The following is a 23,801-nucleotide window of genomic DNA, read 5'->3' on the forward strand; positions in this document are numbered from 1 at the left end:
CAAACTTGTACACCCAAACTCAGGCTTGCAGGCTGGTACTTCTGACACACTGTCCGTGGCAGCATCAGCTCCCACCCTGAAGTCTCTCAGGAATCTGGGTCATGAAGCGAGATGTACTGCTTGTGCTTCCCGGCCAAGCTGGTGGTGCTCTCCAGATGGCATGCAGAGCCCTGATTGCAGCACAGCAAGCGGCCCACGAGCCCAGCACCCTCCCGAGACCCCTCTCTCTGTCACAGATGTGCCATTTGTTAGCGCAGCTCGGGCAGAAAGCTGCCAGCACTGCCAACGCAAGCAGGGCTGAGGCAAACGCTGCACCTGCTGTGTGGGTAAATGGATGGAGGGGGAGTGCAGCCAACATTTCTGGCCTGGTTTTCACTCCAGAAATGGGGAAAATTCTGCCTGTTCTGGTACATTACGTTGCTGCTCCAGGGAAGACATTGCTGCTCCCAGCGTACCGAGGAAGAGGAGCATCCCGTGGTGTCACCGTAGCCAGATGGAGAGCAGGGACCCCGAGATGTGGACAGGCTTCCAGCACGGTAGCTCTGCGGTGTTTGCAGCCAGTGCTGGCTGCTCTGGGCTGGATTAACCAGCGCTGCTGTCTGCAGGCAGACAGAGCATGGAATAGATACGTCTAGGCAAGATAAATCTTGGTAAGTTATTGGGACTCTCTGAAACAAGCAGGGAAGATCGGGTAACGATATCCTTCACTGGCCGGAATGGTACAGGTGCTGAAGGGAATATACGCAGCAGAAGATTTAGGTTTTAAGAACCAGAAAAGTCATTGGTGGCAACCTTTAAATCAAAGTGTGTGTGAATTATGGGCATTACACTAAAATGGCTGTGGCATAACATTTTTCCCCCGGTTCTCAGGGTTGAAAAGAAGCTCTACATCACACATGACTGCAGGCAGATTGCGTAATGATGCACGTGAAGTCCTAGCAGCGGTGGCTGCCCTGATGAAGGGCCACAGTATACAGGAAGGAATGTAAAACATTTGTACTGGATGGGGAGTTCAGCATGTCGCTCCTGATTCAGTTGCTGTACTCCCCAGCCAAGGACATGGCAGAAAAAGGATGGAGATTGTTAAAAAGTTGCTGGAGGCTTGAGGGGCAGAAAGGGGGAGACCAGCAGATTGTAATTCCTAACTCCTGCCTGGTTTTCCCCATTTATTTTCCAGCCCTGTCATAATTAAGCCCCCCCTCTTGGCTGCATCAACAGAGAGCAAGTCAGCAATGAGGCCTTGCATAAATCATAGCCCATTTGAGAGGAACAAGCGAACGGCGAGCGCAGCGTGAGCAGGGTCTCCCAGGGACGGCACCGCCAGTCGCTCCCAGCAGGAACCGATGGTGGCCTTTCTGTTTTACTGGTTCGCTAGAACTCAAAACAAAACAAAGCAGGGACAAAGGGCGGGAGGGAGTAAATGTACAATCCTCCCATTCAGATGAAAGAAAGGGAAAGTAAAACAGTAAATATCGCAGTTTAAGGGAGGACGCTCTGACCCGCAAAGAGGAGCCATGCGGTTTAACCCTCTGCACACCACAGCTACCCGGGGCCACGTCCCTCTGGGAAATGGGTGATGGGAATGTGGTGACACGTGGACATCGTGCCTGGTCAGAGCAAGGAGGCTGCGTGCCCTCGAGTGCTCATAAAGCCCTGAATGGGGATCCCAGGTGGGTCTGCAGCTCAGAAAGAGACGCTGGAAGGAAAGGTAGTTGCACTGGGAAGACGCTGCTGTGAGATGTAGGAACATCAGTGAATTCCCTGCTTGCTTCTCAGCGACCCATCTGACCCTGTTCAAGTCAACTCCACGTCAGACCCCACCTGCAGAACTGATATCACAGCACCTCCCTCCTCTGTAAGGGTGCTGCAAGGAGAACACACAGAATAGAGAACCGACAGTGCTCGTTTCCTTTGACAAATTATTTCAGAATAACATCTGCTGTTGTTGGGACAACATCCTTCCTGCCTGAAGGAAGAAATACCCCCTAGATGAGTGTTTGCCTTCCCTGCAGGGTGTGATGGGGGCATGGATGACCACGACATTGCCATGCTTCTTGGACGGGAGGAAGGATTCAGAAAGCTGTTCCTGCCGTGACAAGACCTCACTCCCACTAAGGACGTTTGTCAGCCTTGGCCTTTTTCAGCTGGCACAGGTCTTCACTGATATTTTCAGCCTCTAGTGCAGGGTGCTGCTTCTCCTGTAGGGCTCTCTGACCTTCAGGATGGACACTGAGGTGAACTCCCAGCTCTGGGATGGGAAAGCTGGTGGCCTGGGCCAGTGGCTCCGTGTTCTTCATCATGTTATTCTGCCTCCATCTACTTGCAAGGAAGGGTTAAATCACACATTTCAGGGTACAGGGGAGATTGCAGCTGGACTTCTTCCAGCATTTGAAGACGACAGGCATCTTATGAATGAACTTTCCCAGCCAGCATCCTTGTGATGGAAAAACAACGCATCAGGAACTGCCCTGTGCCTTAAAAACTCAGCTCCTCAATGAGAGCTCAAGTGTCTGGAAACACTACAGGAACTCCCACATTAGCTTAAACAGGTGTCCGTACGAAAGGGGAGAGAGCTGCAACGAGATGGATGGCTGGTCTTTTCTCATGCTGTCATGCTGAGGGTTTCCAGCCAGAGGAAACTCACAGGGAGGGCAGAGCAGCAAGTCTGGGATGCCTGACCACTGCTGTTGTGCCTCCAAGGCCTCCCCAGGAGCAAACAGGGAAAAGCTGAAGGTGGCTTTCAGCACCAAATGACCTTGTTAGCTTGACCCCTCAGAGCTCTGCAAAAAAGCAACGCAGCCCCAAAACTAAATGCTGAGGCTCAGGAGGACAGAAAAGCCAACACTCTGTTCAGCAGAGGTGTGATGGGAAGAGAGGTTATTTCTCACTAAGCCGCTGCGACATTTTTCTTCTAATGACTTAACTGGTATGGAAATGGAAATTCTTTCTGGGTGATATTTCTAGACAGAGACTAATTGACTAAGAATAATACAGGCAGCTTTCATACCACTGTGCTGGTTTCGGTGTCAGCGGAGGCCAGCTGTGTTTTCTTTTCAGCAAACAGTGCCTACAGTTTGCATCCAAGGTCAGTCCCGAGGGATGGTAAAGCATAATAATCCTAATGATGCTTTGTCCTTCAGTGGCAACATCTTGTTAAGGTTCTCAAAGCACTTCTAAATATTTATTTCTAACCGTAATACAGCAGTATCCACAGGTGCCACCTGAGAATAGGAGGCATAGTGCTCAGCACTGTTCAGCCCAAGGTGTTTCCCTGTCAGTTCTCCTCTCACCAGGCCCCAGACTGGAAGGCAGCACTGACTTGTGCCCTCTACAGGAGGGGAAACTGAGGCACGGAGCACTGGGAGGTGCTCCCCAAGGCCATACACAGGGTGCTAAAGCTGCAAACAGCACTTGGGCTGCAGCCTCAGGTGTGTGGAGCAGCTTTGTTTCTTCAGTTGTTGCTCTTCATGCAGTAAATCATTAACCATAGTATAGAAGGGCCTCTAATTTCCAGCCATAAATCCTTGATATGAACCATCCTTGATTCATACCGAGGCCCATCAGATTGCTTGGTACTGAACAGGATCCATCATGGCTTTTTTTTGACACGCTTGGTCAGAAACCCACAAGTAAGTGACCCTCAGCTGTTGGATACAGAGGAAAGAAAAGCCAGGGAGACTGACGAACTAAACCAAACCAAACTTGCTGACCATAGGCAGGGAAAGTGCTGGGAAGGACAGCTGTGCTGAGCAGTGACACCCTCTTTGCCAGGGCCAGAGGCTGCATCCAGCCTGGTGTGGTCATGTAGGAACGCAGAGAACATGTTGGAGGCTCCGCGGCTGCAATTTCAGGGTTGGTGGTGGACAAGCTGGTTGGTTTCAATCACAGACACGGCAACGATTGTTTCTCTTTCCTTGATGCCTGTGGTTCCCCTGAAGCCTACAGGGATAATGAACATCCCCTGCTAACCCAGCAGAACGTTCTCTCTTGCGGTACACTGAAATGCAGCTCAGTGTCTCTCCTGCCCAGGGCCTGGGTCCTTTGGCTGCTGTCTCCTCTGAAAGCAGCGCAGCACCTCAAAGCAGGGGGTCCTACCCTTAAAGCCTACGTAAGCAAAGCCTGGAAATTGCCCCTTTGTGAATAAGTGGAATACAGAGAACTCCATAATCTCTTTCATTTCCAAGGCTTTGCCTCCTAGAGAAGCACAGCCAGTTTTGCATGCTATAGTGCTGCCAGCATGGCCAGCACGTCCACCTGAACTGTGACTTTATCAGATGGCCTATGGGAAAACCTCTAGCTCAAAACAGACCCCATGGCCTCTGGCAGTGCTGTTTGTTGAGAGCTACAGCTAGAGTACGAGACGTGTTTCCTATGTCACAGCTGGAGCACCAGGACCACAGAGAGGTTTGAGGTGGTCAGAAGCTCTTGGCTATTGCCCTCTGCCTGCACACTGCTCATCCAGAAGGTGTTAAACACAGGAGACCATCAAACAGACAAGAAAAACAAGGAGTTTACCTGCTCACCAACTTTCCCTGGTCGGCCGTGGTTTCCTGGCTCGCCCTGCATGACAAGAGGAGAGGAGGCACATGGTTAGCTGCTGCTCCCAGTCAGCCCCTCACTCATTACAACATGATTCTGTGTACACCATCATTTGGGAAGCTGCTTCTGAATTGTGGAAAACCAGCAAGAGGCAACCTCTTACAAGAACTTCTTACAAAGCCCAGTTTTTTGAAAAATAATCCAAAGCAAGAAACATAGCTGCCACAAACATGGAGACAAACATGACACAAACATGAAACGTGCTGTTTTGAGTGAAATGCCCCTAAAAGTTGCTGGTTGTGCTGTGGTAACATAACCTACACAAACCAAACTCAAACATTGAAACATAAGCTGCCAGCTCTCCTGTGGCATAGCCTAGTCCTGGGTGATTTATCCATATGGTTAATAAGGTGTGAGTTCTCATCAGGGATCCTCTTGAAGCCAGGGTGTTTCTACCCCATCATGTTTCTATCTGAACAGCTGAGTAAAATGGACAGATGAAGGCAGAAATGCATCAGTCACAGATTAAGAGTGATTAACCAAAAGATCTGAAGAACATCTAGTAGAAGCAAGAGTGTGGATGCCATGGGGAGGTGCTGTTCTTGAGTGACAGAGGAAAAGGGATAGAGAAAATTCACCGGCTGGTGGAAGGGTCACAATAACAAAAAGCAACCCAAATATTCCCAGGCAATGCTGCACCCTGATTCTGCTCTTACAAAACCTCCACCATAGGCAAATTACTGTCACATGGAGCAGGAAAACCACAGGAACGACACACACAAGCTAAATCATAGTGTAGGATCAGAGAAATTCAGAGAATGGGGAAAATGAGGGCTGAAGAGAAAAACAGGAGGAAGAGGAGAAATCCAAACCTGCATGTGGGACAGCCATGGCAGCACGAAAGGCCAGCACGGTGCCCCTGGACAGGCCATCCAGGGGCCAGAGTCACCACTCAGCAGTATTGTCTCTGGGTGACGGCAGCTGTATTTTCTCAGTAGGCAGATACTCCAGATGTGCTGCCAGACCACATTTTTGCTATTTACTGTTTGAAGAGGTTGTTTTTGTTGGGATTTCTCTTTCCTTTTGAGTGTGGGTTTGTGGAGCGGGCTGCCCTGGGATGGCTCCTGCTGCTAATTAGGCAGCAGAGATAGGAATGATGTGCATTGTTTTAGAACAAAAATGTGGAGAAACAATGGAAAATAACATGAGATGATGGAGGGTTGTGGTGGTGAATATCAGAGGAGAAACACTATATAACAAAGCACATGGCTCAAAAAACACACCATCATTCTTCCTTCTGAGGAAACCAAGCAAGAACCGAGACCCCAAAATTGAGAGAAAAAGATAAAACCTCAGTTCCCCTTGTCCTCTCTGAAATGAATACCCTAGGCTTGGAGCACTATGAAATTGAGAAAAGAGACATCCCTCTACCTCTTCTCCTTTCTACTCACTGCTTCCCTGATCATTAACCAACTCTTTCCTTACCTTTGGACCATCAGGACCAGGTCTTCCCGGAAATCCCTTCCGGCCAGGTCGACCCTGAAATACACAATAAATATGAAAAGCTAAATAATGACTCCTGCAGCTGCCCGGGGTTACAGCAATGTGTCTGTGAATCCATATGACAAGGTGCAGCTTACAAGCAACACTCCCAGCCAATCCCTCGTGCTAAGGATGCAGCAGTCCTCACTGATGCCAAGGCAACACAAGAAGAAAATGCTGTCTTGAGTGACACTGGGTTTGATTTATGTGGAACATGTTCAGACAGCTACTCTAAGGTTCAGCACATTTCTGCCCCTGCAGCTCGATTCCATTGCTTAAACATCACATCAGAAACATTATTCATGGACTGTAATCAACCAAGCCAAGGTATTTGTTGCTGCCTTTTAGCTCATTCTCTGCAGTATTTAGTTGGATTTATTTGACTTCCAGAAATTTTCCTGTGATGCCAGCAAAGACACCAGCTTCCTGAGCATCCAAAGATGGCACTTCCCTGGTGTTGGCAGGGACTTGGCTATGTAGGCTTCTTGTGGGCTCTATCCCTGGCATCGAGAGAGGGTTTGGGAGCAGGAGTGTCCCTGCAGTGGAGCAAGCCAGGTTGACATCCACAGCTAAATTTAGAAAAGCACGAATAAACCTGCAGACCCAAGGGTTCATGTTGATCCTTCCCTCTAGCTAGGAGAACAATTACGGCGTTCCCCCAGGCACTGAGGTAACTGGATTTGTTACGTTGTTCCAAGAAAGGAATAAAAGTATCTAATAGAATAATGGGGGAAATGCAAGATAAAAATTTATTTCCTCATCCACTTAGAAGCTCTCAGCAGTTTCCAATTTACAAGATATTTCACTATCTTGCAATAACAATTATGTTCATAACCATTATAAAACCCTGTGAGCTGGCAGGCTCACAGATACAATAATACTCTTTCTGCTTCTCCTAACTGCATTTCTGCAATACATCACCATGTTCAGAGTGATGTAGATGACAAAAAGGACTCTACTTCAATGTCCTGTCTTTTTTCTTACTTTTCCTTCTACTTTCATTGAAAAATACCATAAATCAAGGAAGCAAACAACAGAGCTGCTTACAAAGATGCTTTCCAGTCAAAGTACTTTATCTTGTGCATGAATGTTAGATAGTTTTTCAAGGTCTGAAACTTTAAACAAATTATAAAATCAGTCTTGCTCAACATCCTGTGAAAGACTGTTCTGTGACTTTCATACGTCCTGGATCAAGCAATTGGACAATGCAATATTTTCTAGAAGAGCAGATGACTTCCCACTTCAAGCCAGAAGGGTTGAAGCTTCATGTTATTTCAACTACAATTTCATGGCAAAGTCAACAGAGCTGGTAGTAACTGAGTAAACCACTAAAACTTACCTCTGGACCAGGGACTCCTGGTGGTCCTAAGGGTCCTTCATCTCCCTGAGGAGAAAAGAAATTAAAATAAAGGGCAAAGTAGTGACAAAGCCTGGTCTCACCATGCACAAGAATGAAAGGTCTGCAGTATGAGCAGCAGTTAAACACAGGCTGTGTGTTCAGCTGTCACATTTTAAAAACTGACTCCTGCTGAACCCCTACAGAAGGGAGCTCAACATCTCTGAGGCTCCCCAACTCCTCTCCCCACATCAGAAATACAGTCTGAAGTCAAGTCCTGCCAGTAAAGGCCACCCAAAATTTGACCGAAGTCAACACCAGTTGGGTGGGCTTATCATGGGCTGAATTTGGCCCATGGGATACACTGGACATGCTCACAGGGCTCTGTTTCATGTGATTTGGCAGGGACATGGATGCTGTTGAGCTCTCTACTCTTTTTCTTTTTTTTCTTTTTTTTTTTTTGCCCCACGAAAACAGAGATGCAAAATTTCCCACAGAACCATTTGGCAACTGCATGGAGGTTTCCCTTTTGCTTTCAAATGGGACTACACTTGCTACACGATGGAGCTATCTCAAAATCTCACACAGCAATTGGACTCGGTCTTCTCCCTTGGCTCTGCACCAGTTTCTAATGTGATAGGATCAGATCTACAGTTTCTAGGAGACCTTCAATTAAGCTTCACAAAAATTATCTCAAGTGTCTAAAACCAACTGCCAAGAGAAATTAAAAGCGCCCTTGGCAGCCACGGTTCTTGCTGCTCTCATTTAGGTGGTCAGCCGTGGTAATGAAGTGGCATGAGCTGGCAGGCTGAACTTGGGACTGGAAGTCAGGAACCCAGCCCGGTGGGCTCAGACAAGCCACCCACAGTACGCCACATTTGTAAAGAGGGTGTAATTCACAGCCTTGACCTTCTGCCACAGGTAACAGAAGCAGTGAAGGCACAGTCGTATTCTGTGGTGCACATTCAGAGTCCCTCAGCACAGCTCACGTCAAAGTCCATGTCCATGTCTTCAATCTTACTTTTATGCTCACTAACTAGAGTAAATTGAAGGCAGCTTGGTCATGCCTGCCTGAACCTGGAATGCAGGGCTTCGATTCACTTTGTAAATTGCCTAGAATATTTTTTCCCTATTTCAGTGCAAATAAATGAGCTAATTTGCATTAATCACATTTGGAGAGCAAGCAAAAGAATTCCCAGAAAAAGTTCAGAATGATTGGTGCTATTAGTCTGAGCTGCTGCCCATGTGTGCACTAAGTATTTTTTGCAAAATGTATCATGACTCCAAACAGCTTACACTGATCTGACCCAGAATAAACTACACTGTAGCCGCTGGAGTTGCAATGGGATAAACAGGAGGGCTCTTGGGCCTTCTCTGCTGCCGCCATGAAGTATTTGCAGCTCTAGGACAATTAAATCAATGACAATTTTCCCTTTTCAATGACTGTGACTGGAATTAAGCTTCAAGTCTTCCTGTGCAGTGGAAGGTGAAAGCTGCAAGATCTGAGATGCTGGGGCAAACAAATCTTTGCAAATAGCAGTTTCAGTTTCTGCATTTTTTTTACAAATAACGTTGCTCCATGTGAGACAGCAGAGTCTGCAGGTCTCACAGTTGAAAGAAAACACACTTGAAAGGAGCAGAAAGCAAAAGCCAGGTCAGGGCATGTCTGTGCAAAGGGATGTGCAGGGAAAAGGGCATTAACATCCGTTCGGGAGTGTGTGTGGGTGTGGGGGAACAGACTTAAGAAGAAAAGCCGGTGCAGAGTTTAGGGTCAAGGGATGCCAGCAGTGACTGGAAGCAAGGGCCTCAGGGCCTAGGGGAAGCTCCTCTTCTGTGGGTTTCTGACCGGTGAATATAAGCATTTACTTCCAAATTCTGAGGGACAGAAGGATTTCAAAACACAGGCACCACTTCAGTGTGCATTAATCTTCAAAATTCAACATTATTCTTTAAATCCAATCTGCTTTTTGTCTGAGGACACTCACCTCTTGTCCAGGCAGTCCTCTTGGCCCAGGTAAACCTCGTGCTCCCGGCTTCCCCTGAGAAGAAGCCAAAGGAAAAGATACTCAGAAAAATAGTAACATAAGCTCAGAAGGGCCATTAAAATGAGAAAGTCTCTTTCACAGCCATGGGACGTCATCCAATGTCAATTTTGTTACAGAAAAAAAAGTTGAAAAAAAAAAAGAAAACCCCACTCTTGGAGGGACCTCAAGCCAAACAGACCAAGCTGAAAGGCTGGCCAGGACAGTCTTGAGGAATCTCCAGGGCTTTCTCTCTCCCCCTTCCCACTACTTTGTTTTCCCTGGCTGCCTCCCACCCCTACAGAGCTTCGCTCTCAGCTCCACTCACCTTTAGGCCTTCAGGGCCATTTTCTCCTGGCGGGCCGATGTCCCCTGGAAAGCCCTGAAGAAAAGGAGAGATGGTTTGGGTGCAAAGGACTTCTGCAGCCTCTGTGAGAGGTTCAGTTAAAGGCTGAATGCTGAGAAACTGGTTGTATGCTGGTGGTGTCCGTGTGTGGGCCACCACGCAGCACGCAGAGGGAAGGAAACACCGCGACGGGAGCCGCGCTATCGGCTGGACACAAGGGCAGCCTTCCCCAGCAGCTCCCTTTAGGTCCATCATCTGAGGAGATTTATTGCTGTGAGGGCCTTCCTGTCATCACAGGGCTAAAAACAGCAATTTGGGTTTTAATTAATCTTTATGAGTCAGCGCATAATCTCACTGCTCCGAGAAACAAACTGCACGCCTCGGCGACAAAGGGCAGCGGGCGAGGAATTAGGAAAGGTGCTGACATGCTCATTAGCAGCCGCCCTCAGCCAGGCAGCGGCTCCTTTCCACCCACCACCCCTTCGCCGAGCACACAAAGGAATCTGCAGTTATTTCCAATAGCAACAAAGAGCAAAGATTGCTAAGTGGCAGCACTTGACCGAGAGCCCTTCCAGACCCAGTAAAATACCAGAGCAGTGATGAAGGGAAAACAGACCATCGTTCGTGCTGGAAGAGGCTCTCTAGCATCTCACAGGCATTGTCTGGTTGCTTATGAGGGAGAAAAACCACAATACGCTGGGGGGAAGCCGAGCCCGGGTTTAAGGTATCACCATAAAAATTTTTGTTAAGGGCAGTGAGGGTTGTTTTCTACTTGAAATGGTATTTTGCAGGCGAAGAAGTGAAAAAAAAAAAAAACAACCACAAAACCTTCAGGATATCGATGACAAATAGAGAAAGAAGAAACTAGGAAAACATGAGATGCAGAATGGGTCATGAACCTATCTTGGTCCCCTCATAGCCACTGATGTCCCATAATATCCTAGCAGAGGAGTGAAGCCCCAGGCTTGAAAAGAGGAGGGTAGGTGGAAAGTGAGGTGTAAGACTCGAGAAATGAATCTTCTGCCCCAGAAGAACAGCCAAAGAACAAAAAGGGTCGAAGAACAATATGATGAAAAAGACTAGCGTTCACAGAGACTGGCTGGTGGCTGTGAGACCATGTGGGGCTCTATCTCTGTTCACCACTGCTTTTTCTTACAACTTTTGGAAGCTCCTAAGAAAAGCCTTGAGAGCTTCCCTCCGCAAAACAACAGGATGTTCTGCTTTGCAGCGAGTGTCTGCCAAGCTGTTAAAAGTGAAAGATGGGGAGAGGTGATGGGTTGTGACATGCTGTGTGCCAAGGGACGGACAATCTTTGGAGACGGACCTTTTGGAACAGGAACAGAACAAGATGTTACGTATGGGACTTGCAAGTAACAAAATAGGAAGAAAAGGGCTTGGAAAGATCAGGCAGAAAGATTAACTGCAGATCAGGCAATGTGAGTGTAGGGTTGTCAGAGGGTACAAGATGGACAGTTTGTCCCATTTCCCTGTTTGAACAAAACCGGACCTCCATTGACTAAAGAACAATAAATCCCACCAGACAGTAATCCTCAGCACTGTGGGACATACCTCAGGGCCAGGTGGTCCTGGAAACCCAACCGGACCTTTGTCACCAACTTTTCCCTGCAGAAATCAGAAAAAAATGGAGAAAAGTGAGCTAGCTCCCAGCTGCTATGTTTCCTGTTGAGCAGAGCATACCCCTGCCAAGCTGTCTTTCCAGCTGGGCACTCAACCTTTGGAAAGGGAGATTAGGAAGCAGAGGACATCTGGTTACTTACCAGGGGGCCTGGCTTCCCTCGTGCCCCAGGGACCCCAGGCAAACCTTGGCTACCCTGAGAAAGAGAGAGAAAGAGAGGAGTTTTGAGAAAACACAACAAAGCATCAAAAAACACCAATTCCCCCTGCTCCAGCCCCAGATTCTGCAGAGACAGGAGGAGTTTCTAAGCAGTTTCTTAGCCCTGCAAGGGGCCAGGGTGATTGCCCTGGTATCAGTGAGATGTCTGTGCTAAAGCCGGGGATGACTTTAGCCCTGAGGAGCACATGAACTGCTGCAGTTGGCTGTGGCTCAGGGCCATGTAGGCCCCAGTGCGGTGCTAAGTACAGCCTTACTCAGCTGAAGTCAGCATCACGTTGTAGTCCTGGGGGAGCAGTCATTTGCTCAGCAGTTCCGCACAGCGTTAAGTGCTTCACTGGGTCAGGGTTTAAGTTGCTGCACCGAGTACTCAAATTCTCTGAGTCGGCAGCCGCTGGACCACACACAGGCACACCAGTCCAACCCTGTCCCATCATTTCCAGTTTCTGCATGAGAATATGGCCCTTTATATGGAAAGCCACTAGCAGAACATTTTTTATTATAAGTAACAACAAAATCCATCTAATGACATAAATTTTAGCAGAGTACTCCAAAGGGGAACTATCTAAAGAAAAGGACCTGGCAACAGGCTGCAGTTAGCCCCAGCTCCTCATGGCTTGAAGATGCATAGAGAGGCTGGTGGCCACACAAATTACCCATAAAAGGGGAAAAAATGATGAAGAAAAGGGGAACAATTACCTTGTCTCCTTGGAAGCCAACATCTCCTGGCACACCTGCTCCTCCCTGATCACCCTGGATACACACCACCAAAGAGAGTTAAAATAGGCATCAGCAATAGCCCAAATGCCCAGGTAGATGCTAGACGGTGCAATGTACAGCCAAAGGCTCATCACCAGCTCCATTCAAAGCTGAACTGGTGACAAACTGTAGATAGCATTAACTGTAACAATGATCCTGAACACTGTGTGCATTTCCCAACATTGATTCTGAACTGAAAAATGAAACTGCAGGGAAAGAAAAATATGAAAGTGCAAGCATTGTGTTTCCATGGAGGCTGCAAGAAGAGAGGCTATGTTCCTCTGGCTAATAGCAACCGTGAAGGTGGCGAAGTGTTAAAATTCAGCTGAACAGAAGAGTTAGCTTAGCGCCTGATGAATGGACCTTTTCTCTCATAAGGCTCTACAGCACAGAAAACAATACTCAGGGTCCCTGCTGTGGGCACCAGAGATCAGTTCTCTCCCAAAAGAAAACAAGAGTAACTTCTCGTAACGCTTTACAACCATCCCACTGGCAGCATTTTGGGTGAGATTCCCTGGCAGGGGTAGGCTGCTGTTTGCTGGGATGGGGATCCCAACTTTGAGCACAGCATCAGTGACAGTATTTTCTACCTGAGCTGTCTTTCCCCTCTTCAGGACTTCCTAATGCATTCCGACTCCCTGTGTAGAAGTCATTATCCCTAAAGGAAGGATTTCTTAGAAACAGTGGCTATCTTGTATTACCTCTTAGCCCTGCTGTTGGACCAGGTAACATCCTGAGGTCCCTCCCAACCTCATTTGTACAGTGATTTACATAAATAAAAGCTGAGTCAAGGAGGGTGCAGAGAAAATTCATATATAAATAAAAATTCAATACATAGGAAATCGAAGGAAGAGTGACTATCAAAAACTGGGTACACTGATAAGACCCACCAGAAGTAACTGCTTGAGGAGCTGTGTCCAATACATGGCACACGCATCCAAAATGTTCTTCCCAGTAAGGGAACAAGACACAGAAGAGTAAAAGGATCTATGTTTAAACATACTCCACGTGGAAGACACATGGACTTCTGCTTCAGAGCCAAAGCCCACGGAGAGATGAAAGAGTAAGTCTACTTCTACTCAGGCAAAAGCCACCCACTTGTTATCGAAGGGTTGAAGTAATTATAAGTACTGTGGCAACTTGCATGGGATAATGAAATTGTGAACGGGTAAGACTTGAGTTGGGAAAGACTTTTTGGACACAACTTTTCCAGAAGAAAGTTAATTAAGAAGCATGAAGATTCAATGACGGAAACATTTCATGGATTCATGCTAAATTTGCTTAAATGTTTTGGTAAATGTTCTCAGAACTTTTGACTGAATCATCTTCAAAACAAGTCTTTTACATATCAAAATTGAAATGCCATTCTTAAAAAAAGTTAAATGCATTTACTCTTTTTTTTAGCTTGAAGTATTTTAATTTGAGTCAAACCAGTTTGCTTCATCTAAACTATTTTCCGTCTCCCCCTTTTATTTTGGCAAAGCAAGTAAATGGAAAAAATCAGCTATTTACACAGCTTTGGTTCGGATGAACCACAAGCATTAGATACAATAGGGGTGGCAAAAAACTACTGTATGGCCCAGCTCATTTTCCTGCACAGCAAAACAGCGGGGCACAAACGATGCATTGGCAGTGGCCATTAATAACCCAAAGCAAAACTGAGGTTCAGGGCACCCACTTTTAGCTGCCTTGGACATAAATCTGACACTGACTCAGGCTGTGTGTGCTTAACTCGAGGAACAAAGTAAAGAGGAGAGGTCAGAGTATTTATTAACAAAAAAAAAAAATGATGCTGAGATGACAAGAAGGGGCTGCAAGCACTCTGTTCATGGGGAGGGGGAGGAATGCACGATGTGGAATTGCAAATGGGATCTGCCCATGGGATATTGCCTGTGCTTCATGTTTCACCTATAAAAAGAAACGCAGCTTCACCCTGAGGCCCCTCTTCATGCAACGCTGCACAGAGGGGGCTGTGAAGGAAGCGGCCGATCAGCAGGCGTGACGCAGGTTTGCTGCCTGCAGCACGCAGAGCAGGTGTCTGGGCTAAAACCTCATTTTGCTCTTGATCCCACATCTCTTCTTCCAGGGTTTTCTGCTTGGCAATATATGGGGAGCTAACACTGCAAAACTACTTGAGGTGTTTTACCGAGCCATGTCCTTCACTAGTTACAGATGTCCTCATTCATAAAACTCCTTCATAGGAACAAGGAGCTAGGATTTCCTCCGCTTCCTCCACCTTCCCCCTGTGCTCATCACATCACGTGGCTTCTCAAGACCACTCTGTTTCAGGGTTATGCAGTAATTTCACTTCTCCCTGTAAGAGCAGACACAGCCCTGTCTGCCTCCTCTCCTTGCCTCCAGGAAAACATGGAAATGGAAACAGAAGACAGGCCCATTTTGTGGGAAATCCAAAGCTGCAAAAGCCACCATTAACTTCTGGGCTACCTTTTATGAGAAGGATGCAGAAAGGCTCTGCACATAAAGCTGCTGCCCCTTGCAGAATACAGAATACTGAAGGCAACGTAGGAAACAACACCCAAAATACAATGAAAACCCCTGTCGTGGCAAAGGACAACAGCAGCAGCATTCCTGAAAGACACAGCATCGCAGTGAGGACCTTTTCCCAAGGGGGCAGAGGCAGCAGCCTCAGGCACACGGCACCCAGCCACTCTGCACCATGTTTGGGCTTCAACTGCTTCTGGTCCAGCTGCTCCTGTGCAAAGGGGACAAATCTGCATGAGGCCACACACTTGGACTGAGACTGAGACAGATGGGCTGCACAGGAGATCGCAGACATCTAATTAAATCTTCATCAGCACATCCACAGAAAGCTCAGTGGGCTGCAGCTGATGGGGCCGGCCAGGCATGGGGCCGGGCTGTGCTCCAGGTACCCCAGGACACTGCAGGGTCCCCAGGGAGCAGCGTGTGGCACAGCATGGTCAGCTCTGCGAGGCCAAGATCTGTAAAAATGTGACAGAAAGAAGACCCGTCCTTTGCCAAGGAGGATGTGGGATGCTCTCAAAAGCCCCGCTGCTCCTCAGAGCTGGGCTAATCCACAGGTGGTGGCAGATGGAAGGTGCGAGGAGCGACCCTCGGGGCTGCTCTCATCTGCTAGGAGCTGATAATTATGAATGGTTACTGATTACTGTCAGCATGGGGCAGAGAGGTTTGCTGCTCTCTGCCCTTGCTGATCTAGCACTTCAGATGCTGCCAAATATCTAGGGCCTTTTTTTCTTTTTCTTTCCCTTTTTAAATGTGACGTTTAACTAGATTTACCAGCTTTCTGAAAGCCATGGTGGAGCAGAACATTCACCCCTCTCCCCTCTGGCTGGATAATGGGAAACTTCTGCACTAATCCCTTGTGTGTCTTCGGAGAAAGCTTCCATTTCTAAACGGGTTTATTAGAAACTGCTTTCAAGAGAATCCAACTAACATCCTCATACAAGATGCAGCCTTCAGTAGGCTGGGACTCTCTGGGGTAAGGTGCTGACGTGCTGCTGGAATGGAGATGTTTGGTGAGGTTGACAGCTCCTGTCGACTGCCTGAGCATCATTTGTGCTTGCTAGGACCTGGATGCATTCACCTTGCACATTCAGCACACTTGGCACATGGCTCGGTTCTTTCAGAGATGAACTAGCAATTTGGGGTGCCCACTTAAAGTCTCAGGAAAGACGCTTGGACAGTTGAAGATGGCAGCTCAGCTCCTATGGGAAACGATACATCTTGAACTGTTTCCTGAGCCCTGTTCATGAGCAGGGATGTAACCAGGACTCCCAGACTCTAACACAACTTTCTCTATGGGCCGTGCAACCTCAAGGTATGGTGCCAGCCCGTCCTTCTGCAGCATTCCCTGTGAAGGCACTGCAGGCAAAAAGCATCAGCTTGGAAGTCTGAACTAACCTGCTCTTCAAAGGGAGCTCAAGGACCTCACGTACTCATTGCGTATCACAGCAGGATGGGTGTGCTCCAGGCAGCAAACACCAGCCTGCAGTGGCTGGACTGTTTTCTCTGATCAGTTAGCTAAGTTCACCTGGTAATTGCATCCCCAACACTCAGCAGAGAAGGGAACTGTTACTTGGGAGGTGAGCGAGCTTTAAATGAGGATCTCTGCAGAGGCAGATTTCCACACAATCATGCTCTGGAAATGTTTCAAGAATGGCAGGAGGCAGACTTTCAGACTGACAGGCACAGAGAATAAGTGCATGACTCAGGCAGGTTGCTTATGTTTCTGGTCATAGCAGTAAGATAGTTTTGTCTGAAGATGATGATGGATGATTTTAATGAAGTCAAAATCTAATGGACAGAAAACGAATAGTAAGCAATCAGCGAAATCAGTTAAGATGTTCCAGCCCCAAAATAGCAGTAGCAGCAGAAATTATCAGTGACACGACTGCTGGAGATGACAGAATGGAGCCTCCAACATAAATCAGCTCTATGCAGGGTCCTTCTGCAGCCCGAGGGCTGGGCACTACGCAAACACAGAAATCCTGCCTCTACTTTCCGACACCAGAGATTTCCTTAGGCCAGACAGTTCTAAGACCACCTTCAGCTGAAATGCATAAGGCCAAAACAAAGTGGGGGAATAAAGAAAGATTTATCACACAGCTTCTAAATAAAGTTTGAGATGGAAAACATCTTTGTTGAAATGAGGCAGGCAACAAGAGGAAAGATGATGCTAGAAAGAACAGAGTCCAAGAGGCCAGGGTACACTTCCCACCTCTAGTATCTTCCTCCTCGATCACTTCTGTGACTCAGAAGCCCTAATGAAGAGCATAAACATCCCATCCTCCAACCACGTGTACATTTAGACCATGAGCTATTTGAAGGCAGTGATTTTCCCTTGCTATTAACTGAGGAAATGCAGCAAGACCAGCTATCATTTACATTTCTCAGTGGTACCAGAGCATAAACAATTAAAACACAAATGTAAACAAGCTGTAAGAGGGGATGAGTGTTTTTGTTCATGAAGCCCAAATTGGAGTGAGAGAAAATAAAATGTCTTGAGGCGCAATTCACTGAAGAATTATTGGAGTAAATGAACACAACAGCCTTTTGATCAGTTGGAGAAGGGATGCATTATAAACTGGGCCAAGAACCAAGTAACTGAACAAACCCCGCTAAGCTGTTTCTGGCTAAATCCTCCCCCAAACATAAGGAGAACTGAGGAACTCATGCAAGCAGGTACAGCAAACTTGGATGCTTTGGCTAAAACCTGCAATGTCAGAGCTGCATGCATTCACCAGAGCAGATGAGAACTGTGGCCATCGATGCCTAAGTAAATCTGGTTCCCCTTTGCCTTGTGTTTTCCATCCCTTTGGCCTTCAGACTGCTGGAGAGGATACACACAAGCTGTTTGGAAGCTCTCTCTTAGCTCTGGTATCATTGTTAGTCTGATCTGAGCGTTTGATAGCGCCCCAGGATATTCAAACTAAGGTCAACTCCTTAGGGACAGAGGAAGCCTGAGCAGGAGAGATGGTTTGTCAGTCCTGGATCATGAAAGGGCTGTAACGAAAGCCAGGAAGGGAGTCTGTCCTGTCCAAGGAAAATGCAGTGAGAGAGGTAGCTTGGAAGGAAAAGGAAAGTTTCCCAGCACCCCAGGAGAGGAGCTGTGAGACTGAGCACAGGGCTGTTGGGAGATGGTGGGTAATTCTGCTCTTGGGACTGTTGTGAAGATAGCTCCAGGGAGAGCTGAAAACTGGTCATTTACTGTGATAGCAGCAACTGGAGAAATACTGGGGATAAATACAGCAGTCTGTGTAAAGCAGTGGATACTGGAATGTCCATGAAGTTTAGTTTTGTTAAACACTGATTTAAATGCTGGCCAGTTCTTAATAGGTTTCTTCCGAGGAGCAGTCAGAAGAGTCTGTGGCCTCTGGGAATTGGTTTTGAGTCAAGAAACCATCTCCGATGTCTTAAACTTGTCCTAGAGAAAAAGCCCTTCTGTTGCCCTGTCCTTCCTCTCTACAAAAGCGAAAAGGCAGTACAGGGGAGAAATGGAAACTGCAGACAGGAGCCCTGGCAAAGAACTGCTATAACGTAATAAGAGTGGAAATAATTGGCTTGACACTACTTCCTCCATGTGCTGTTTTGGGCTACTAAATCATTCTCTAAAAGCAAACATCTAATAAGAGAATAAAACATCACACAGAAGGAGGAGAATACAATTAATGGTCATTTTGCATTGCCCTCCTGAGCAATCAGAGCCAACAATAAATGACTGCACCTCCCACTCTTTCAGACTAAATAAATCCTGCAGCTGAGTATCTGTAGGAGGATGGTTCTCATGACAATGAGACATTTACACAGGCAGATTCATGCTGATTTAGCTCAAGCTGCGTGTTTCTGTGCCAGCAGCACTAAATCATTGCCATCAATGCCCCTCTCCTTTTCTCTTTTTCCAAAGTGATTTATATCATTTCGGCATAAGGCAATTTCCTCTCGGCAGGAAGCTGAGCTGAGGTGAGCCTCTCGAACAGGAGCAGAGGTACCTAACACACAACATGTTTTCCTGGGGATCCAGTTGTTTGTCTGTTCCAGCGAGCTGTGCTGCTTTGTTATATCACGTTTCCTCCAAACACATTTATGCAAACCCACTTCCAGTGTTAGGTCTTCACCCTCCTCCCCATCCCATCGTGTAGCCAATATAAAAACATAAAAGCCCAGCAAAACACCAGATAATCTTAACGGTTACCATCATCATCAGTGGGACACAGAAGCTCCAAAGAGGAGCTGAGCATAACTGATCTACACTAGAGCCCCATGGAAAAGGGGATGTGGCAGATACCATAAAAGAAAGAAAAATCAAAACTTTGGTTTCAAGAAAGGGGTAGGATGGAAGGGAGGGAGCTAAGAGCCAGCCAGAGTGGAATCAGTACCATGGTGCTGAGTAAGAAAGAGAAGCTAGAAAGGGGGTTTCCCATGCAAAATTAAAACACAGTGCAATAAGGGAGTATTCAGATCACCTTATCACCTTTCAGTCCATGTTCTCCAGGGTTTCCCATCAGCCCCTGAAACAAAAGAAAGTTCAAGCTGAGACTGAGCCACCACAAAGACTTGCTCAGGTCTCTGACATCGATGTCCCTGGTGGGGCTGGTGGCTCAGACCCACAGCACTGGCCTGGCACAGCCCCAAGGCCAAATACCAGGCTGCTCCCAAAGCACGCTCCACCAAACCTTCAAACACCCTTCTTGGGCTGGAGGCATGCAGGGAAAATGCCCCAGGCATTCTCCAGTAACTTGCACCTACTGCAGACCACCAGCAGGATGTTGTGTTGAGCAGTTCTGTGCCTGGGTGAACGGACAAGCAACACTGGGGACCATCCTTTCCCTCAGGATGGTCACCCGAGGGAGGAACAGAATGATCTTCAGTCCTGCCATGGAGGGACGAGAGCTCACATAACTCAGGTATTCTCTCACCTTTAAGCCTTTTGGTCCTGGATAGCCTATAGGTCCAACAGAGCCCATGTCACCCTAGTAAGAGAAAGAAAATTATGGAAGTCATTAGGTGCAAAGCCAACAGACATCTGTATGTGGTGGCACGTTCTTCTCTCATCCAGTCCCCCAGTATCCCTCAATTTACAGGAGCCACACCACTGACCAGCAGAAGCAGCATCCTGGGACCAGTCAAGAGACTTTTTATATGTGGACAGCTTCTAAGTAAAAATGCATGGGATGTTCGTCTCACATTTAGCTTCTATTAGTTAAGGAATTCAGGGTGGTAAATTAGTGGCAAAATAATCATAAATTAATTAAGAAAACACCTTGAAGTCTGCAACTGTTGTAGGGTCTGAGATTTTGGTTCTGTCTGTTCTTCCTAAATTCATACATTTTATGAATAGATTCTTTTCCCTCTTCCACCATTTGAAAAAATAAAATATTGAGCTGGTTTACTACAGTCCTGGAGTGTATTTATTCTTGGTGAAGTTACTCGTGGTCTCAGAAAGAAGCCACCACAGTATTCCTGAGTTCTCCAGAGGGAGGTTAAGGGAGTTTAAAAAAGGACACAGACCCAAACAGCAGAAGAAAAGGAAGTGATCAAGAGATTTGGGTTGCTACTCAGACTGATATCTAGCCTGATTTGGGGAGGAAAGGGGAGAAACAGGAGGGAAAGGACAGAGGTGCCTCAGCAACATGGACACTCGGCTGCAGGGAGAAGACAGCCTGGCATCACGTATCGGGCCTTGTGCGAGAAGCTGCCGCCCGGGACAGTGGAGTTCATGGTGGTGGTGTGTACCTGCACACGCACGTATAAAAGGAAGCCTTCAGTGGCCGACATTGAAGCAGGCTTTGATTGCTCTCAGCCCATGAAGGGAGCCAGTGATACGGGCAGCGTGTCAATAAACAGGGCCGGCCCTGCCGAGGGAGCGCGGCCCTGGCCCGCAGTCAGGGCCCGCAGCCACGCCGCCGGGAGCGCTGGGCCACGGCCTCTAACAGATGCCCTTTTCATGCCTCCTAGCATAAAGGCTTCTTGTAGAAAGGCGTTTACTCAAAGCTTTGCCCGCACAGCTAATTAGGAGAGCAAGAGGCTTTAGTTACCTCTAATTCTGCTCTCCAAACCCTTTTAAATGAGCCCAAACACCTGCAGGGCACGCGGAGGGAACAGGCGGTCCCCGGGGGGCTGTAGAGGGGAGGAAGGAAGGGATCGGGATCGGACATAAGCCAGCCAGGAGCAAACCCCAATGCCTCCGTGTGCCCTGCAGCCAGTCCAGGGCAGGGAAGCTGATTGCTGCCCTGCAGGGAGGAGAAGGCAGGCTGGAAGTGCCCCCTTCTCCCTGGGGAAACAGAAGGAATCACCCTTAGATCAGTCCCGCCAGGGTCGCTTCGGCAGCCCAAATTCGGGAGCTGCTTGTTCTCCCGGGACACAGGATCCTGCTCAGTTTGAACTGAATCTCGGGCTGAGGTTTTAATCTGCCTGGAGCAGTGCCAGCAGCTGAGTGTCACTGCTGCGGCACGCGACTCCCAAAAAAACAGTGCTGCCAAGGATTGACTTTCTGCCTCAGAAGTAAAGCCAGGAAGAAGCCCACAACAGAAACCATCTACCTTTGCCCCAATCCCCCAAATTCAAGGTACACTTATACCACCATATTCTCTGCTTTTCCTCCAAGGAGTATAAAATCTCCAGGTTTGGTGCTCTGTGTTTGTGCAATGCCCAGTGCAGCCAAGGCCTTAATCTGGGCTGACTTACATGCTCCTGTAATTAAGTTATGGGACGGCAAAAGGAGACGGTTTCTAACCATTCAATGCAAATTAAATTTTCACGGATTATCATAGCTGAGGAGGAACTATTTTGAAAGAAAGCTATAGTTGCTAACAGAGCCTACCACTTCTTGTGCAAGGAAATACCTTGAAACAAGTACTGAGCCCTAAAAATAAACCAGAATACGTTCAGCTGGGTATTCACTAACCCCCGCCACAGCTGCCAGGGGATGAGCTGCCACCCTTCCTTACAGCCATTTATCTCCTGCTGGGGAGGGGTGTAACGAAGGGTGGAATTTGGCTAAGTATGCAATTACCTGGATTAGTGGTGGGACAGTGGGAGCATGCGCAAAATTTCTCTATACCCAAAGGACAGACAGTTCCTGCACGTGGTCTCTCCAGTGAGCAAGAACTGTGCATCCTTGGGTTACTGCTCCCAGGGACTCGCTTTTTATAAGACAACAGATTCTAGCATGGAATGAATATTGCATCTTAGAAGAAATACCCTGGTAAATGTTATCAAAAGGGCGAGTTATCTAGCAGTAAGTGCTCTAACAGTAAATATTTACTCTGTTCCCTTTTGCTTAGAAAGTGTTTGCTCTCTTCCACCTCCTGGTCCACCAGCCCACTCCTCTCTCCCCAGCCGTCACGCCTCCCCCATGCACAGTTATCCCTTTCACTGCCCGGCACAGGAAGGAGAAAATCTGTGTGTAGTTATGCACACCAAAAGGGTTAAAGCCACGAGAAGCCAGATCTCCATTTGTTTTTATACTTACAATGAGTCCAAGGACTCCAGGAGGACCTGGGGCTCCCAATTCTCCCTAAAAGGAAAGACAGACCGACATGGTTATGGGCTCTTTGTAGACAAACAGAGGCTGAAAGGCAGCTCAGTGTTTCAAGGGCTTGAGGGCAGAGAAAACACCGTCCCTCCCCCTTCCTCCCCCCTCCTCAACCTCTTTCCCTGGCCAAAGTGATGGAGAGACTCCACTCCACTGATCCTGCTCTTGTGGGTGCTCAGCCTCTGCAGACACAGGGCTGCTTGTTGCTCTGCAGCTATTTGCAGGCTGATGTCCCCTCCCAGCAGCAGGCTGGATAAAAGCAGCATTTTATATGCATGGGGCAGGCAGGAGAGCAGGAGCTGCCTCGAGGGATGGGAAGGCTCAGGCAGAGAGGGGGCACAGGGGCTGCAAAGCTAGGGTGGGATGGAGAAGCAAGGTGCTGCTCTGCACGGGGAAAGGTGAGGGTTCGATAGTGGTAAGAAACAGTAAAACTTGTGAAAAAAGGAGAATGCAGATGAAAATAAAACTGGGCAATTTGACGAGAGGGTGTGCTGGGTTCTGGTGCTGGCGGATGGGCCAGTGTGGTTGGCACATGGGGTACTCCGAGGCTGCTCCTCGCCTGAGAGCACCCAGGAGAGGTGCTGTAACATGGGGAACCTGCAGCCTCCTCTGTGTGCTGCCTCATCCATCTGGCCTCCCCTTAGAGGCTTTCCAAGTGGCTCAGAGCTCCCCATTTCAAGGCAGAGGCTGCTCTCCAGGTCTGCTTTGAATTCGCAGCTTCACCACAAACTCCCTCTGTGCCAGCATCCCAAAGACAGGCGGGTGCCAGGGGTGCCAGCAGGTGCCTGGGAGCATTTACTGGCGCAGGGCAGCAGAGAAGCTGTTAGACCCCAACAAATCACCCATCCAGCTCCCCAAGCACTTCACCAACCCCTCTGTGAAGCTCAGCCCGTCCCTGTGCCTCTCTCTTGGCCAATATCCTGCTGCCTGGCCGCACAGACAGCGGGCTGCTTGTCGGAGCAAGGAGCTGCCCTCACACACCTCCAGCTCCAGCAGGGCCTCCCCAAACAAGTGCACTGGAACTGCTAAACTTCCCCTTGGCTCAGGCAACCCTACCCCTGCTCTGGATCACACTGGCTACTTTCTTTGACAGACCAGCTCGGTTTATGGCGCACATCTGGTGGAGTCCCCTTCAGTGCAATAAAGCTCCCCTTTTATGGCAAGATTTGCCCAGTGAAAGAATGAAGGAGAAGGGGACGCAACGTGACTAAACGTGCTCGGCCTTCCTGGGCAAAGGGTTATGTGTGTTTATTTTATGGGAAGTGGAGTAAAGGACTATTGGGCAAGCGCACACAAAAAGCGTTTCATAATCTCAACCAGCCTAAAATTGCTTTTTTATGGCCGGTTCCTTTCCTGCATACTTGGGACATCTG

The 23,801-nt window shown here is 48.0% G+C and overlaps 1 protein-coding gene across 9 annotated transcripts in view; it reads right to left on the reverse strand.

The window, feature by feature from the left end:
- Window positions 1–23,801, reverse strand: part of COL27A1 (collagen type XXVII alpha 1 chain) — a 197,486-nt gene that overhangs the window by 59,447 nt on the left and 114,238 nt on the right. For all 9 annotated transcript variants that reach the window (XM_084494237.1, XM_084494233.1, XM_084494231.1 and 6 more), the window contains 11 exons: window positions 22,366–22,410; window positions 19,811–19,864; window positions 19,358–19,402; window positions 12,336–12,389; window positions 11,563–11,616; window positions 11,354–11,407; window positions 9,767–9,820; window positions 9,403–9,456; window positions 7,421–7,465; window positions 6,025–6,078; window positions 4,516–4,560 (listed from right to left, as the gene is read on the reverse strand). In XM_084494237.1, the coding sequence (XP_084350363.1) occupies window positions 4,516–4,560; window positions 6,025–6,078; window positions 7,421–7,465; window positions 9,403–9,456; window positions 9,767–9,820; window positions 11,354–11,407; window positions 11,563–11,616; window positions 12,336–12,389; window positions 19,358–19,402; window positions 19,811–19,864; window positions 22,366–22,410 (558 nt within the window). The remainder of the gene's footprint in view (window positions 1–4,515; window positions 4,561–6,024; window positions 6,079–7,420; window positions 7,466–9,402; window positions 9,457–9,766; window positions 9,821–11,353; window positions 11,408–11,562; window positions 11,617–12,335; window positions 12,390–19,357; window positions 19,403–19,810; window positions 19,865–22,365; window positions 22,411–23,801) is intronic.

The sequence above is a fragment of the Aythya ferina genome (assembly GCF_964211825.1).
Source record: "Aythya ferina genome assembly, chromosome: 20".
Lineage (NCBI taxonomy): Eukaryota > Metazoa > Chordata > Aves > Anseriformes > Anatidae > Aythya > Aythya ferina.